At 39.7% G+C, this 15,920-nt stretch overlaps 2 protein-coding genes across 3 annotated transcripts in view; one reads left to right on the top strand and one right to left on the bottom strand.

Annotated features, from left to right (window-relative positions):
- Window positions 1–894: 894 nt before the first annotated feature.
- The window catches only part of ncf4 (neutrophil cytosolic factor 4), a 33,931-nt gene continuing 18,905 nt past the window's right edge, over window positions 895–15,920 (bottom strand). The window contains exons 7-10 of one of the 2 annotated variants that reach the window (XM_044115558.1): window positions 10,122–10,220; window positions 6,790–6,941; window positions 4,867–4,932; window positions 895–1,223 (exon numbers count right to left, since the gene is read on the bottom strand). In XM_044115558.1, coding sequence (XP_043971493.1) covers window positions 1,016–1,223; window positions 4,867–4,932; window positions 6,790–6,941; window positions 10,122–10,220 — 525 coding nt within the window. In that variant the 3' untranslated portion in view covers window positions 895–1,015. The remainder of the gene's footprint in view (window positions 1,224–4,866; window positions 4,933–6,789; window positions 6,942–10,121; window positions 10,221–15,920) is intronic. The other variant, XM_044115559.1, reaches the window with a different exon arrangement.
- pvalb7 (parvalbumin 7) overlaps window positions 10,134–15,920 on the top strand; it is a 38,029-nt gene continuing 32,242 nt past the window's right edge. Inside the window, exon 1 of the mRNA XM_044115560.1 lies at window positions 10,134–10,353. Within this exon, the coding sequence (XP_043971495.1) occupies window positions 10,347–10,353 (7 nt within the window). The 5' untranslated portion in view covers window positions 10,134–10,346. The remainder of the gene's footprint in view (window positions 10,354–15,920) is intronic.

Here is a 15,920-nt window from a genome sequence, read left to right as displayed (position 1 = left end):
GAAGGTGGAAATGTGCAAAAGTCCTGGTTTGAAATAAATCTCTTTTTCTTTTGATGATTGAGAAACTGACCAAAGAAGAACTGAAGCTCTTTTCCAGAACGTTACAGAGGATCTGACATTTCCTCTGCTGGTTTCGATGTGGCAGCCGTAGTGAGCTGAACAGATGGTTTCACTGGAAGTGACTGTTTATAGAAATGTTTCTACCTCCAGTTACGTCAAGAGATTTTAGATCTTTGAAGCACAAATCTGCCACAGCCACACAAACAGATAAATGAAGTCAGTCCCACTGATTTCCTGATTTGCAGGTCCTCCATTAATGCAGAGTGTGATTCATGTCGTCAAGCAATTGACCAAAAACCAAAGAGGCAGGAGAATATTTCATACAACCGGCACGATCATGGAACAAAACAGAAAAAGCAGAGATCTCATCCAAAATAGCTGCGTTTTCACTGACTATATAATTATGCAATTTGGTGTTTTGAAAATAAATGAGCTCAATGGAAACACAACGGAAATGCAACTTAGAAGTAACTCTTGTTTTTTGATCAAAGGTTTTGCCGTTTGATTGACCTACGTTTTTTTTTGGCCACATTGAAGTTGGTTTATTTTGCAAAACTGCAATAGAAACTTTGATTTTTCTGCCTCACATGATGAGTCACCGGATGTTACCACTGGTGGAAAACAAGAAGAAGACGACAGGAAGTAGCCGACATGTAATGAACTGGTGTAGCAAAATAAATGAGACGACATCTGGACATTTTCACTTTCTGAAAGAGGTTTTTGTGTCACTCAACAAGTTTAACACCAAACTCGTTTACTTTAGTCCAAGTAAAACGTCTTCTTGTCGTCAAACTGAATGCAAAAACCTTTTAAATCAATACAAGTATACAAAAATGATTTGAAACGAGTTTATTCTGCTGAGTGAAATGTTTGGACCCGTTAGGAATAAACGTACAGCAGCGATCGTTAGCTCCCGTACTTCCTTCTGTCTTCCTCCACGTTTAAATACTTCCTCTCAGGGTTCAGTGCCGTAAACTGAGAGGTCAGAGGCCATGCTCACGTGCAGTTCCCATGGAAACTGGTTGACAGGCCTCTGGACCCGGCCCTGCTGGCGCCTGCCCTCCTTGATCATCAGCTGGACGTCCTCGTCGTCGAGAAGCCGAATGAGGTCGCCCTCGGGGTCGCGGTAGTTCAGGGCGATGTCGTCCACCTTGAAGACATTCCTGACCGAGAGAGAGAGAGAGAGTCTTTAATAATCTAGATGAAACATGTTAAATATTTTCAACAAGTGTGTGTTGTAGAATTGGTTTTGACTGCATTACGTTTTAGATCTATTACACTTAAATGCATTTTGACACACACACAAAAAAACCCACTTCCCAGGAATATTCCTTTATCTAAATTAGGAAGGATTTTAATTTAGTTTTAGGGTGTAACCTCTTAAAAATTGTGATAAATTGTAGCTTTGAAACTACAGATTAATAATCCCTACTGGACCTCTGCTGTAATCTACAACTTATAGCTGTGCTGGTGAAAGAAACTTCTCTTGGCTTTTAAACCATAACTGCTGTGATTCAATCTGAGATCAGAGCTGATTTAGGCGGTTTCACTGCAGTGGGCAGTCCCACGTTTCCTTAGATAACCGAACCTGGAGCAGAAACATTCCCACAGGAACAGCAGGGATACAAGCCAGAATTTATGGAAACAGAACGGTTTTGGATCCCACAGTGAGGATGGACTAAGCTGATGGCTAACGTAAAATAAAACGTTAAGAGAAATTAAAGAAGAGAGAGAAACGTTCTGGGTCAAACAGATGAAACAAACGTTTTCCACAGCAATCGTGGCGCTGCTTACTGAAACTGCTAACAAAGAGAAGTGAACAGAGTCTAACGTGATTCAAACCCGGAGAATTAGAGAATAAAAGATCCATACACAATTAATGTTCACTGTTGCCACATCTTTGGTCTGAAGGAAATGGACTGCTGCTTTTTTTTATTTTTATTTTTGCATATTTTAAGTATTCCATTTAAAAAAAAAGTTGATAGAAAAGTCAAAATAACTTCCTTAGTTTTCCAAAAAAGAAACATTTTTACTGAGGTCTGACGTGGTTTTTGGTCCATGTGCCAGAGGAGAGATGGAAACACATTTGCCTAATAAGTTCTGACGTTTATCTCACATTACTGACCAGCTGTTTCCAGCTTCATTTCTATCACTTTGTCTCCGGACAAAAAGTAACATCTTCAATACGAGACGCCAAGACAATTACAACTTGACATGCATTTCCGGAAACCTCTGTTTATTCTGAGAAATGAAAAGCATGTGGTCCAGGGACGACGTCAGGATCTGATGAAATGACGCTGTGGGTTGATGGAAACACGCCGGACCTGCTTTTTTCTTCCTTTCTTTTCTTGTGACGTTGTAAAAGTCAGCTCACAATTTGCCTGGCGGTCGAGTGGAAACTTAGATGGAGCCTTAATGAAATGGGCTGGATGGCGTTTCACCAGCAGACATTATGTCTCTGTGTGACTGAACTGAAATGTTTGTTTTTGCAAAGAGCCTTGTGAATTGGAATTATATAAATAAACTGAACTGAATAATACGCTGCATTTGACAGGACTTTCATAGCTCTGTTGCCTAGTGACCCACCGTGGATTCATGGCGTCAAAAGTTTTATAATCACATAAAATTGCAGACTAATTTACACTAAAAGAAAAACCCAACTCAATCACAGCTTCTTCCCTATTCAGTAAAGTGTAATATTTCCTCTTCTCCTAAATCCCATTTACTCATTTCATCCAGCATCACACCCTCACGCTGTAACCTGCCTCTCTCCCTCTTGTTATCGGCGCTGAGCCGTATTAAAACTCAAGAGCAGAGTCTCATCCGTCCGACTCTGGGGCACAATCGCCCCAAACAAGGAGAAACAATAATGAGCAGATAAGCAGAGGAAATGAGCTGATTCTAAATAGAGGAAGGGGGGGTTGAATCGTCGTAGCACTCACCTATCTAAATGAGAAAATAATGAGAGATGGAGGGAGAAGATGGATGAAAGGAAAAGGGACAAAGAAGAACAGACGGTGTCATGCAGTCGGTGAAGCGGTGGAGGAGGAGACAAGAACGGCCCCAAAGGAATTTATTTTGATTAATTCTGATGATTGGAAAGTGGTGAGTATTGCAGCGCAAAACAAGGTCTGCTCTCCCTCAGGTCAGTGAACAGACCGTCAGCCGCCTTAAGATGTAGAACATCATCGCGAGACAGGCTGAGATTGACAATCAACTCAGATCCGCAAAACATAGAAATAAAAACAAGCGCCTTGAAAAAGTATTCACGCTCACTTTGGTTTTGTTTTTTCTCTTTGACGACGTTACAAACAAACTGGAAAGCCTTTGATTGGGATGTGATTGAGTGATAAATGACAACAGTGCATCTGCAGGTTTCAGCAAGTCGATTTCAAGATCTTTTTAATGCCACCTTGAATAGTATTTACGACAAAAACAAACAAACAAAAAACTAAGAATATAGGATGATTCAGGGATTATTAATCTTGTCAAAAACTGTGAAACTTCTGGGTCTTTTTGCAGCTCTGTGCATCAAACACAAGTTAAAAAGGGAAAGAGTTTTTAGCTCTTAGCCTCATTCTGGTTGGCAGCAGAAGTGAGCCAGTTGCAAAAATTAATGTCGTCCATTTAACTGGCAATAAATTTGGCCTTACTCATAACAGAAGCAAACACTTAGCTAGCTAGTAAGGGTGTATTGGTAGCTACTAGTTAGCGTTAGCCTCAACCACCTCGAGTCACAGAACGCGACAAAGATTTCTGCGCACGACTTGGACTTTTCTGGCTGACCGAAAAGTCCTGCAAGAAAAACACTACTTATGCAAGAATGTCCGTTAAATAGTTCTGCCACAACAACATTTAAGAATTGTGATGAATGTATTTAAGGCCAATGGGACATTTTTTAAGAAATAAAAGAAAGTTTAAGAACTTGACTTTACACACACAAATTTAAAACTGCTTAAGTCTTTTAAAAGAAGCGACAACACCCTCTGCAAAGTGAAAAAAAAAAGGACTTGGAAAATGAGTTTGCATTCAGCTCCCACTTTCTTCAGACAAACTGCATTTATCCTGAGAGTAACACAAGAGTTTTGTAAAGAACTGGTTGCACTGACAAAAAAAAAAAAGTTCAAAAGGTTTTCATTCTTTTTGCGAGGCGTGTAGAAGTGAAATCGTTTACCCGTCTGAACGAACTCCAGATGAATTCGATCAGATGCCAATCAGTGCAAATTTAATAAATACGTGTGGATGATTTCAGGTTTTCTTCCCTCCAGGGGGTCTTTTTGTGGGCTCTAGTGTCTCTTATATGACAGCAGGCTGACAGGAAAGGGGGGAGAAGAGGGGGGAAGACATGCAGCAAATGTCGGTCGGGTCTGGGAATCGAACCCGTGACGCCCGCGCCGAGTACTGAAGGCCTCCAAATGTGGGTCACGCTGTCCCCTACGCCACCGCAGCACGCCCCGGATGATTTCAGTTTTAATAACAGCAGAAAACAGATTCTGTGTCTCTCATTTGCAGTAAGAGGCAGATGACACCCGACTCCTTCACACATGGAAAAATATCCACAGCGTGTCCCCGATCGTCACCCCATTGTTCTACCAAATAAGCCGTTATCACACATCTAGAAGGTGTGAAACTGCACATGATACCTTTACCTCTGCACATCTTATGAAACGTATATGAGTGACGCCTGTATTTGTGTCTCCTCACACAGATGCAACTGCAACAAGCTCTTACAGACATCAAATTCTCACTTTTGCCCACAAAAACGTCGAACCGACACGACGAAAGCAGAAGCAGCACGGCGCTCACCTCATGCGGGACACCAGTTCGTTGTACGTTGGCTGGATAGTGAGCGCCTCTTGTACACACACGTCTCTGTATGAACGGACAAAGATGGCCAAAAATTAGCCAGCAAAGATTAACACCTTAATTACCAGAGACAGAAGGAGAAACAGATAAATTCCCCAGTGAGGACAATGTTTGGGGGGTTTTTGTCTTATTTCAGTAGATTTTAAGTGGTGCAAAACAAAGTCTGTCAACCTCACACAGTGTACAGTTGCCCTGTTGAGAACAGGGAGTCGCCTTTGTTCTGACTCCATCTGACCCTGGAGGTTCTCTGCAGCAGCAGTACCGTTTAGAAATGCAGTAGAAGCCATATATTTACATGCATAATGCATAATTTACATTTACAGACAGGTTGCAACGTGACGTCCAGCCCTCATCTCCCTGCTGGAGGCCAGAAAAACCTGCTCACCAACAATCACTACTGTTGGTTTTAGCTGTCAGGTTGTCAACATAACAACTGAATCTTAAATGTGCGAGTGATATAAAAGACAAAAAGGGACACAGTGCTTTAGATGAGGAGGTTCAGGGTCATCACAGTTCACAGGTCAGGAAAAAACTTGAAGGAAAAATAGCAAGTGAGAGGGACGTAGCTCAGTCATGCTAGCTTGACTTTGACAACCTTAGCATGTAGACATGCTGTGTAATTTGTTGTGTTTCGGTTCAGTTACACTGACCGACTCTGACTGATCCTCCATAGAGCAAATGTTTGGCTAATCAACCACCACCACTTATTAATTACCACAAAATAAACACAGAGCCTGAAAACATAAAACTGTAACAGACTGGATGTTCTGTTCTTCGTGTGGGAAACGTTTACGTGGTTTCGGCAAACTGGAACGTTATCTCTGACTTGTCATATGGTGGAGCGGTTGTAAGTCAGTTGCTATGGTAACGGCTCTGTGTGTAGCACAGGCGACACAGTGAGAAAGAAAAACAGGAACAATAAGAGTGGTTTTGAGTTGTTCTTTAGTGGTTCTTCTGTATTATGTTTTGTTTTGCTGTGGCACGCAGCACTATTAACAATACCTACATCTCCAGGTTTCATTCAGTTACCAGAATTTTTCTACCACAGCGACGCTGCCATGGACGGCTTGTAAAAAAAAAAAAAAAATTGTCTTCTTGCCCTTCAGATGTGTAGAATATCCTGACGTAAGCAACAACATGCAACATGTCTGTGCTAATCCTGTCTGGAGGAACGGGACAGAAATCCAGCAAACTGTTGGAAGAAACTTGTGAAAGGACTTAATTATACTAAGGAAATGGATGCAAACGTCTGAATTCAAAGAATAATAATAATAATAATAATAATAATAAAATCTTCTCTGGTTTTTCTGGAAACAGACATGTTGGAGAATCTAAACGACCTAAAACATGAAATGTTTAGTCTGATTAAATGTCAGGAAGTGAGAAAAGAGGAATGTGTCTTTCTTTTACATCCATCCATCCATCCATTTTCTTTACACCCTTCTTCCCTAAATGGGGTCGGGAGGGTTGCTGGTTCCTCTCCAGCTGCGTCCCGGGCGAGAGGCGGGGTACACCCTGGACAGGTCGCCAGTCTGTCGCAGGGCAACACAAAGACATACAAGACAAACAACCATTCACACACACACTCACACCTAGGGAGAATTTAGAGAAACCAATTAACCTGACAGTCATGTTTTTGGACTGTGGGAGGAAGCCGGAGAACCCGGAGAGAACCCACCATGCACAGGGAGAACATGCAAACTCCATGCAGAAAGACCCCGGACCGGGAATCGAACCCAGGACCTTCTTGCTGCAAGGCAACAGCTCTAACTGCGCCACTGTGCAGCCCTCTTTCTTTTACAATAAATGTGAATACAGAGCAACAATAAAACTCAAGAAACGTCGTCAGTTGATCAAACCGACCTGGTTTCCACTCCGGATGGGGTGAGCAGGAAACAGCGGAGGCAGCTGTAAGTGTGGCCCCCGCCTTCACCCTCAGAGTCACTTTCTGGGAGGGGCTTAATAATCTTCACAAAGGATTCTGGGAAAATACCTGTTTGATTGTTCACCGTCCCCTGAAGGAAATAAGAGAAGAGAGAAACACTGATGTGATGAGGAGAGTCTCAGAGGATGGAGGTAATTCAAAGAAAGAAATGAGGAGAAAAAAAAAAACAGTGATAATTAGGCAGCTCATAACGAAGCTGCTGATGTGAGAGGCACTCGGCGCCGTCGTAAAGCTCCTCCAGCACGCCTCTGATATCTGAGCATGTTAGTCTGGAAACATTAAAACCATGTGGGAAATTTTACAATAGAACTGTGATTGGACAACACAAAGAGGACAAACCAGATCCATGTTCAGGATTTGTACTAAGTGAATGCTGCCTGTCTGTAAAAAGAAAAGAAAGAAATCAGTAAGTTTAAACTCTAGAGTTGTTTCGGACCCGTGGTTTTGTTGGGGTTGGTCCACGTCAAGAAGGGAAACAAACTCATTTTAATTTTGAACTTTAAATGGTCTGGACCTATTTTTCTTTCTTAAAATCTAATTTTCAGATTTTTTTTAAACTGATTTTCAGTCAAACATGTCCGTTCAGTGAACCATTTTTCTTTTTTTTGTTGTTATTTTTGTTCAACAAACCCGGCCTATAAATGAGTCAGTCACTAGAAAAGCCTGGATGTTTAGGCAAATATCTTGTCTCAAAGAAATACGTTTCTTTCATTTAATATATTGAATAGCTTCTTTTTTTTTTTTTTATGGAAGCTTTTTTCATTTCCTTTACAAATGTATGCAGAACTTTGTCAGCATTCTGCTAATGTAGGAAAAAACATAAACAATCTCAAAATTGTGGTGTTTCCATTAAATAAGAAACAATTAAAGGTGGCTCTGCTTGAGACACAGAAAAAAGGATTTTAACAGTAAATTCAGCATTTAGAAACACAAATCAGTGTTTTAGGTCTTTAATTTCATAAACACAAAGATTTATTTACTGCATACACAATGTAGCTGCTTCCTTAGACCTGACACTGTTTTTCTTTCACTTGTCCTGATGTCTCTTTTTCTTTAATAATAGAGTAATGAAGCATCATAATCAGACAAAAATAGATGGACAGAAGATGTGAATCCAGAAACAGCTTGAAGAAAAGTCGATCTGAACCCCGCTGAAAGATTACATCAAAGTTTTTCTCAGTGAAAGCAACACTTTTACAGAACATTGTGCTGCGTTTGTTGGCGAGAACGAACAGATCAAGGTTTTCATGTTCTGCTTTTTTGGATCCGTTTCTGAACTCCTGTTCAGGTTAAGTGCCTTTTCCTCCTCCATGTTTACTCTCACTCCATCACATCAGCTTCCACCTTCTGTTTCTTTCTCCCACTCACTTTCAACTCTTGTGTTTTTAACTTTACATTTTTATAACACATATCATGTTGCCTGACTTTTTTATTTATTTTTTTTTTTACATTTTTTTATTTTAAGATTGACCAGAATTTATTCCAATTATATTGCTTGCCAAGGTCTGTACTGCAGAGTCCAGCTCCTAATTAAAATGTGTAATTTTGGATGGCAGGCTTAGCTTCTAGTCAGACCTTTTATTATTATAATCATTATCATTATTATTATTTCTCATTTAATTAATACCAGTTTTCTGTCTTCTCTTTTCACTGTTATTCATTCTTTTTTCTTTTTCCCCACCAGGGGGTCTTTTTATGGGCTCTAGTGTCCATTATATGACAGTAGGCTGACAGGAAAGGGGGACGGAGAGGGGGGAAGACATGCGGCAAATGTCGCCGGGTCCGGGAATCGAACCCACGACGGCCGCGTCGAGGACTCAAGGCCTCCAAATGTGGGTTGTGCTTTCCCCTCCGCTATCACAGCACGCCCCCACTGTTATTCATTCTAACATCTCTTTGCTCCTGGATCAGAATCAAAGAGACACTTTTGTGTTTTCTGTACATTCATGTAAATCTAAATAAAACCAGATTTATTTCCACAATGAGGAAACCCATAATCGTTGCTAAAGAGGCTCTGCTTGAATACATTATTATTATTTTAAGCCACACTTGAACTGGGAATGACATCACAAGTGTCTAACCTGAGCTAATGTGCAAAAGTTGCTCAGTGGTCCAAAGTCGGCTTTGGAGTTTTATCAGGTGTTTGCTAATAGCTGCTGGCTAGTCTGAAGGAGCTGCTCTGTGAGGCAGAAGATCCTCCTCTGAGGAGGAGCTTCGTCCTTGAAGGCGGGGCTAAGTCCAACCAGGCGTTTTACATAGCTACATGGTTGATCCGGGAGATTCAACTATTTAGCTTTGCTTTGATTCCTTGCATGAAAGAATCAAAGCAAAACTCCAAGTGTGTTTACACTAGAACACCATGTAAAGCTCAAAAAGGTTTATCTTGCATAATACTGCTCCTCTAAATCAAAAATCACATTCTTCAACAATTACAATAAACTTTCTCTTGCAGACATTTATCAAAATATATGAGTTTATATGAGTGTTTGGAGGCCTTCAGTCCTCAACGCGGCCGTTGCGGGTTCGATTCCCGGACCCGACGATATTTGCCGCATGTCTTCCCCCCTTTTTATCCCCCTTTCTTGTCAGCCTACTATGATAAAAGGGACACTAGAGCCCACAAAAAGGACCCCCTGGTGGGGAAAAAAAAATTTAAAAAAATACATGAGTTCAAAAGATTACATCACATCACATGATTTTTAGTGAGTTGGCTCCTTAGATTATGAAGACTGTTAGCTTGTTCGGTTTTCTCCATGATGTGTTTTATTACTTGGACAGAAGTTCTGATTTTGTTTCCATCTTTCCATCGTTTAGTTTCTTTCTCTCACATAAAGTATGGATTTTTTGGAGGGCATCGCTTGCTGTAATGTGAACAAACTGTGAGGTTTTCAGAGCTGGTCGTTTTACTTTACAGCCCAACTCAGCTTTAAAGTTCTCTACAACTTTACCAGGGTTGTTCCTAGATCTTTATGACGCCGTCGGTTCTTTCCTTTCCTCCTACGTGAATAACTCGAAGTTGGACTTGGTCGACCTTTTATTTCGGCGTGTCAGATCAAAATGGATAGCGTACTCTTTTAGCACCTTTTAGATTTTTTAAAATGTTTTATAACAGCTACCAGCTGATAGCTTCACTGGCTTTTTTTTATCCTTCTCTGTTCCTTTCCATCCACCTCTTCTTCTCCTCCCCCTACCTCTCACTCATTCCCTCTCTCCCTCCTCCGTCTCTCTCTCTCTCTCGCTCCGTTCTTACCTCCAGCCAGTCGGCATTGACTCGTCGCAGCAGGAAGATCACTTCTCCCCTCTTCAGGTTTAACTCTGCCTTGCCGTTCCCGCGAAAGTCAAACATCGCCTGAGACGAACAAGACGGGGGGGGAAGAAAAGAGAAGATTACAAAAAGCAAGTGAGTGAGAGAACGAGAAGAGAGGAACGGAGAGAGTCAGAGCGAAGCAGGCGGACTGAGCACCAAGAGTGAGCAATGACGGGTAAGACTTCACACACCTTGTAGTGTCTGGAGAGTGTTTTGTGTGCGAGTTAATGAAGGATGTACAACGGGAGGATGAAGATTTTATTCTGCTTAGAAAGTTGAGACTTTTGCCCGAAGAGGGGAAACTGATACACAAATAAAATTACAATCTAAAAACAAAGGTACGGTAAAATAAGTTGAAATTATTTGAAGACCAGTTCAAATACGGATTATTCTACCTAAAACGAACAGACAAACAAAAAGTAGCAAGCTGCAAGATGACATTTTGGCGTCGCCTGGTGATATTTCTAAACTGGCATTCGTTAAGAAATAATCAGTGTTGCCAAACAAAAAGAGAAATGTATCCAGTCAGGAAGCTGAGGCCATCAGAGGTACGATCTGTGACTAAACTGCTACATTTTCACGCAACAGATGCAAAAACTGTGTAGGTGAAGAGCAGATATGAAAAATGCTGCAAAGCAATAAAAGGCATTTTGTAAAGGTGGGTGAATTGTCAACCTTCCAGGTTATCATCAGTGTGTGAAATAAAAGCCTGTCAGAGTGAATTTGCATGGAGTAGACTCCAGACTCCATTAACGCGTTTTAGACTAAAATAAATTTAAAAAAAATATCCACTCACACAAACTACTTCATTCACCGTGCAACTTTTTGGACACAATTTACCTAAAAAAAATAAACCTTTGTTATATTCATTTTCGCTTTGAATATCTGCTGAAGTCAAGCTTGAAAGACTAAGAGACATTTATTTATTTTTTTTTAAGAATTAGGAAAGCAAGCAGCAACAATAAAGAGAGAAAGAGCAGAGAGAATTACAACCGTGACCGAAAAAAGAACAAGGGGCGGAAAAAGCAGTGGGAGGAAGGTGCGGAGGAGGAGGAGGATGAAGAGTAGGAGGTAGAGGATGGTGGGTAACAGGAGAAGGAAAAGTTAAGCAGAGGTGCAGCGCTGCAGAGAGTTGATCGATGCTGCTTGTTTTAATGCTGCTTGTTTCCCACAGAGAAATGGTGATGGTGCCAACAACGATGTTTCCAGAATGAAAAGGAAAAAGGTTGTTTTTTGCCATTTGCAATATTATTGAGGCTGAAAAGTCAAAAATAAGTAAACAGATCAGATCAATGGAAATGACGATTGTTTCATTGGAAATCAGTTAATTGTTTATTTGACTGCGAGTTGCTTTTGACGTGTTGCAAAAGTGACATTTTGTAAGTAAGTGTCAGTGGGAAACTAACCTAACTTTGAGCTTTATGTGCGGTTCGCGTCCATGTTTTACAAGTCGGTTTCACCTAAACGTGTTTTGTCTTTATGTTGGGTTTTTTTTGCACAGATATTGTAATTTTGCTAAACATTTAATACATTTGTTTTCTCCTCTCCAGTTTTACAATCTCAAAAATGTCAGATCAGTTTATGCTAATGCTATTTTATAAAAAAAAAATTAGGACCATATTAATATTTGGGTTTGCATTAGAAAGTTATCTACAGAGAAGATTATGGTTTTTACCCAGGTAATTGATTTAAGAGGTGGCGTGTGACCAGTAACCTCCCAGTGCAGTAAGATGTTGACTGGTTTGGTCGCCAACACGTTTCACTCAGGAAGATAATTGGTGTTGCACCATCTCCAGCCTCCAATCCAGTGTGGACAATCTCCCAATGCAAATGTGACAGAATCATAGAAGTTTATTGGAACGTTGTTCAAAGATGGTGAAAGTCTCTTTTGCTCTAGTTTGATTCTGAACTACAACTAGTCTGTGAATGAAGCAAAGAGAGTTGATCACTGCAGGTAACGTATTAATAGCGTATAAAACCTTTTAACATAATCTCACTTTTAAAAAATCCCAAACTATTCCTTAACTAGTTCCCTTCTCTCCAAAAGAAGTCAAAATTTCTTCTAATCTTTTCATGGTTGTTCGTAACATGTCTCCATTACTTTTGCCCATGTCTTTTGTTTGACATTTGATTATTTCTATTGCAATATGTTCTTAAACATTTGGACCTTTAGACAATTTGCTATCAGCCGTCTGCAGAGGGATAAACTGTTTTATGTTCCTAGAGTGACTATGTGAGAAACTTTGTAAGACAACACATTTTGACAGACATAAAACTAAATGATTCCCGAAGATCTTAAAACATAAACAACTCTTGTGAAAATCTTTTTAAGATGTTTTTAATGACAGTTTTAATACTTTTTTTTAGTAGTAGCAGCATTTCCACTGACCATATAAGTGCGCAATTTGACATTTTGAAAACAAATTTGCTTAATAATTTACAAAGAACTCGTCTTTTGATGAAAAGTTTTGGTGCCAGCAAGAAGTAGTTTGTTTTTTTTGGCTCATTGTGCAAAATTTCAATGGAAACACTTTATTTGCATCACACACGTCACAAAGAGAAAGACGACAGGAAGTGGCGTGAGGATGACGGCGCGGCATGTTTGTCAGGGACTGAACAAACTCGTGAACAAACTTATCCATGTGTGATTTTAATTATGTCTCTTATTTAATGGAACCACAGCAATTGTGAAATTGTGTTTTTTGTCCGTTAGCAGAATATTGACAAAGTTTTGTTCACATTCGTAATGGAAACACAGCAAGTGACACTTTGTCCCTGCCCCCGCCGACTATCACTAGATCCTTTTTGTGTGTGTGTGTGGGTGTGTGTGTGTGTGTGTGTGGGTGTGTGTGTGTGTGCGTGTGTTGTTCACGGTGAAACAAATCCTGCTCTCACATGGGCTGAAAGGCCACTCGGAAAGAAAGAAGCCGCTATTCCAAACACTACATAAAAAGCAGGTTGAAATTTGCAAATGAACTTAGGGACAAAAGTCTAAATATTTGGTCTGATGAAACTTGATGACTGTTGTTGACATTGGAATCAGTCACCATCCCAAACGCCAGAGGGCGTCTGTGTCATGTTGTGTGAGTGTTTTGCTCCAGAAGGGACAGAGGCACTTTGGGAAATTTGAGGAAATTTGTGGAAATGTTAAAGAAACATTTCAAAATAAGAGAGAAAGTAATGGGTCTTCCAAATGGACAGTCATTAAACACTAATTCAGCCAGAATAGGTACAAATTAGCTAATATGGCTAATTTGGTGCTACTGTAAGCCAGAAAGTGCATGCTAGAGCCAAATATTTGACAAAAGATTGATATATTGTGAAATACACGTTGCCAAAATATGTTTTTATTTTAGAGTGGCTACCTCAAAGTTCCAAAGAAAGCTGAAAGTTATGAGCAACGTGGCCCAAAAACCTGAAACAGTAACACCAAGTCTGTCACAAGGAATGGGACAAAATCCCAAAAATATTGCGTTGCTTATAGGACAAGTTACCCTACAATGACATCGACTTAAATGGCAACCAAACTGGTAACACAAAGGTAAACTTCTAAATTTGAAGCAGGTTAAAAAAAAAAAAAAAGAATCACTGAAATAACACAAAATCTTACCAAGTGTTTTCAGTCTCGTTTCTAGAGAAAATAATAGTACACTTGAAATTAGAGGTACTTACTTTGCACTAAAGGTACGAGCACCTTTAATGCAAGACGTAGGTACTTGTTTTAAGTAAATAAGTACTTAATATTAATATAAAAGTATTAGTTCAACTGACAAATAATTTCACTTAAAACATGACATTTTTCCCATGTTACAGTGAAATGATCTGTCAACAGAAGAACCTTTTCATCAATATTAAGACAAAATTGACCTAAAACAAGCTCTTATATTTTGTTGAAAAGCTACTTGTAAGTCAGTTTTCTCTCATTTGAAGTCTGCCAAGATATTTGAACTAGAAACTAGACCAAAAGTACTTTGTGAGATTTTCCTCTTTTGTAGCGATGTGATAACTTTTGGTATTTGATAAACAACATAAATGACAATTCATGGAATCTGAACTGCTCCAAACCAGGAACGGTTCAATCTGATGTCAGACACTGAGATAAGAGGTCATGTTTCGGTCCATACATTCAGCTGTAAAACATGTAGATGTGGACAGTGGTGAGAATGCACAAGCTTTGAAAATGAATAGCTAAATCCAAAAAGAGAGATTGCATCAGAAATTGATTTTGACAGGTCGACAATTTAAGAAACATTTCTTCAGAATACTCCACATGTTCTCTTGTGCGTCTCATTCGCTGGCCTCACAGGAGAGGAAGTGTGTGTGGATGTGTGACAAGAGAAAATGAGCCACATACTGGTGGCAGATTAATGAAGCTGGGGAAAGAGGGAGCAGCTTGGATTAACAATCCGCTGAGATTACACTCACCCAGAGGACAACACACACGAACACGAACACACACTTGCTCTCGCCGCATGAATCCAGGGCCGCTATTTTTAATAAATGGCTCTTCACACTGTTTTATTACAGTGTGGACCTTCAGGTTGCAGTAATTTGCAGATGATGTGAAAATGTGTTTGAGGCCACCATTTCCAACTTAAACACCAAATACGTTGTGACAAAGCAATTTACCGTCTCCATACGCCTTCTGTCGCTCTATGACCTTATCATCGTTGTTCCACCCTCTCATCCTTTTAAGATTGTTTTTCTGTTCTCCCTGTTGCTGTCTCCATCCATAGCAATTGATGGCCTTACAGAAAATTCCTTTATTTAATAAAACTAAAGAGAAACAAGAAAAAGTCATTGTAAAAAGGTGAAAACAATGCAACAATATTTTCCCTTAAAGTGTAGATTTTCACTGGGAGTCGCAGTTGAATAATTAGTTGGGACAAAAATATTCAGTTTTATTTATGTCCAAAGACATAAGACTCAAATTACGCAGCTAATTTCTACTATTTGTCATTAGTTTCCATGCAAGTTATTGATTAAATTAATCTAAAGTTAATTGATTTTATCCATCGACCAATGATTAATTGGTAAGCAGCCATTTTCTTCAAAACGTTTGTTTTCTCTTGTATCAAGAGGGCCGACTGTCTTTCCTTAACATAAAGGGAAACATTTTTCACAATATGTTAAATAAATAAAAACAACATTGATTTTTCAGCTGTATTTAATACTGACTAAATAAACTGAAAATTGTGATTTTCTCGCGCTATTAAATTAGATGCAAAATGGGAACATCTTGGGTTGCTGAATATAAAAATAATTCCCCATGAAAAGACAAAACAAACCTTGCTATTTGTTATTATGTTTAATTTATTTCCCCACAGTGGTACAATTTTTCTGACAGGCTCTGATTTTCTGTCAAGTTCTCGCCTTCGCAACACAAAAGTAATTTTTGAATCAGGAGTTTCTGCTGCTCCATCATATAACTCGACTGGACGAGCGCTATTAAGGTTATAACTTAACAGACTTAACTGAGCTGGTCGAGATTTTATATTTCAAAACATTATTTAAGTGCATTTTCCATCCCTCACCAGACTCTCTTCGGACCGTTTCTCTTTTCTGTTCTTCTGTGCCACCGCCATCTTGAATCCTGGTCATCCATAAGCTCTGCAGCTTATGGATGACCAGCGGCGCCCTCTGCTGGATGGCGGCCAAACTACAACACTAAAAGAAGGCCTAAGTGGACGTAATCACTTAATCAATTGGAACTAATTTAATCAAATAAACCATTAATCAACA

The sequence above is a fragment of the Gambusia affinis genome, linkage group LG04, assembly GCF_019740435.1.
Source record: "Gambusia affinis linkage group LG04, SWU_Gaff_1.0, whole genome shotgun sequence".
Lineage (NCBI taxonomy): Eukaryota > Metazoa > Chordata > Actinopteri > Cyprinodontiformes > Poeciliidae > Gambusia > Gambusia affinis.
Note: the sequence above shows the minus strand (reverse complement) of the source record. Positions and strands in the feature narration are given on the sequence as shown.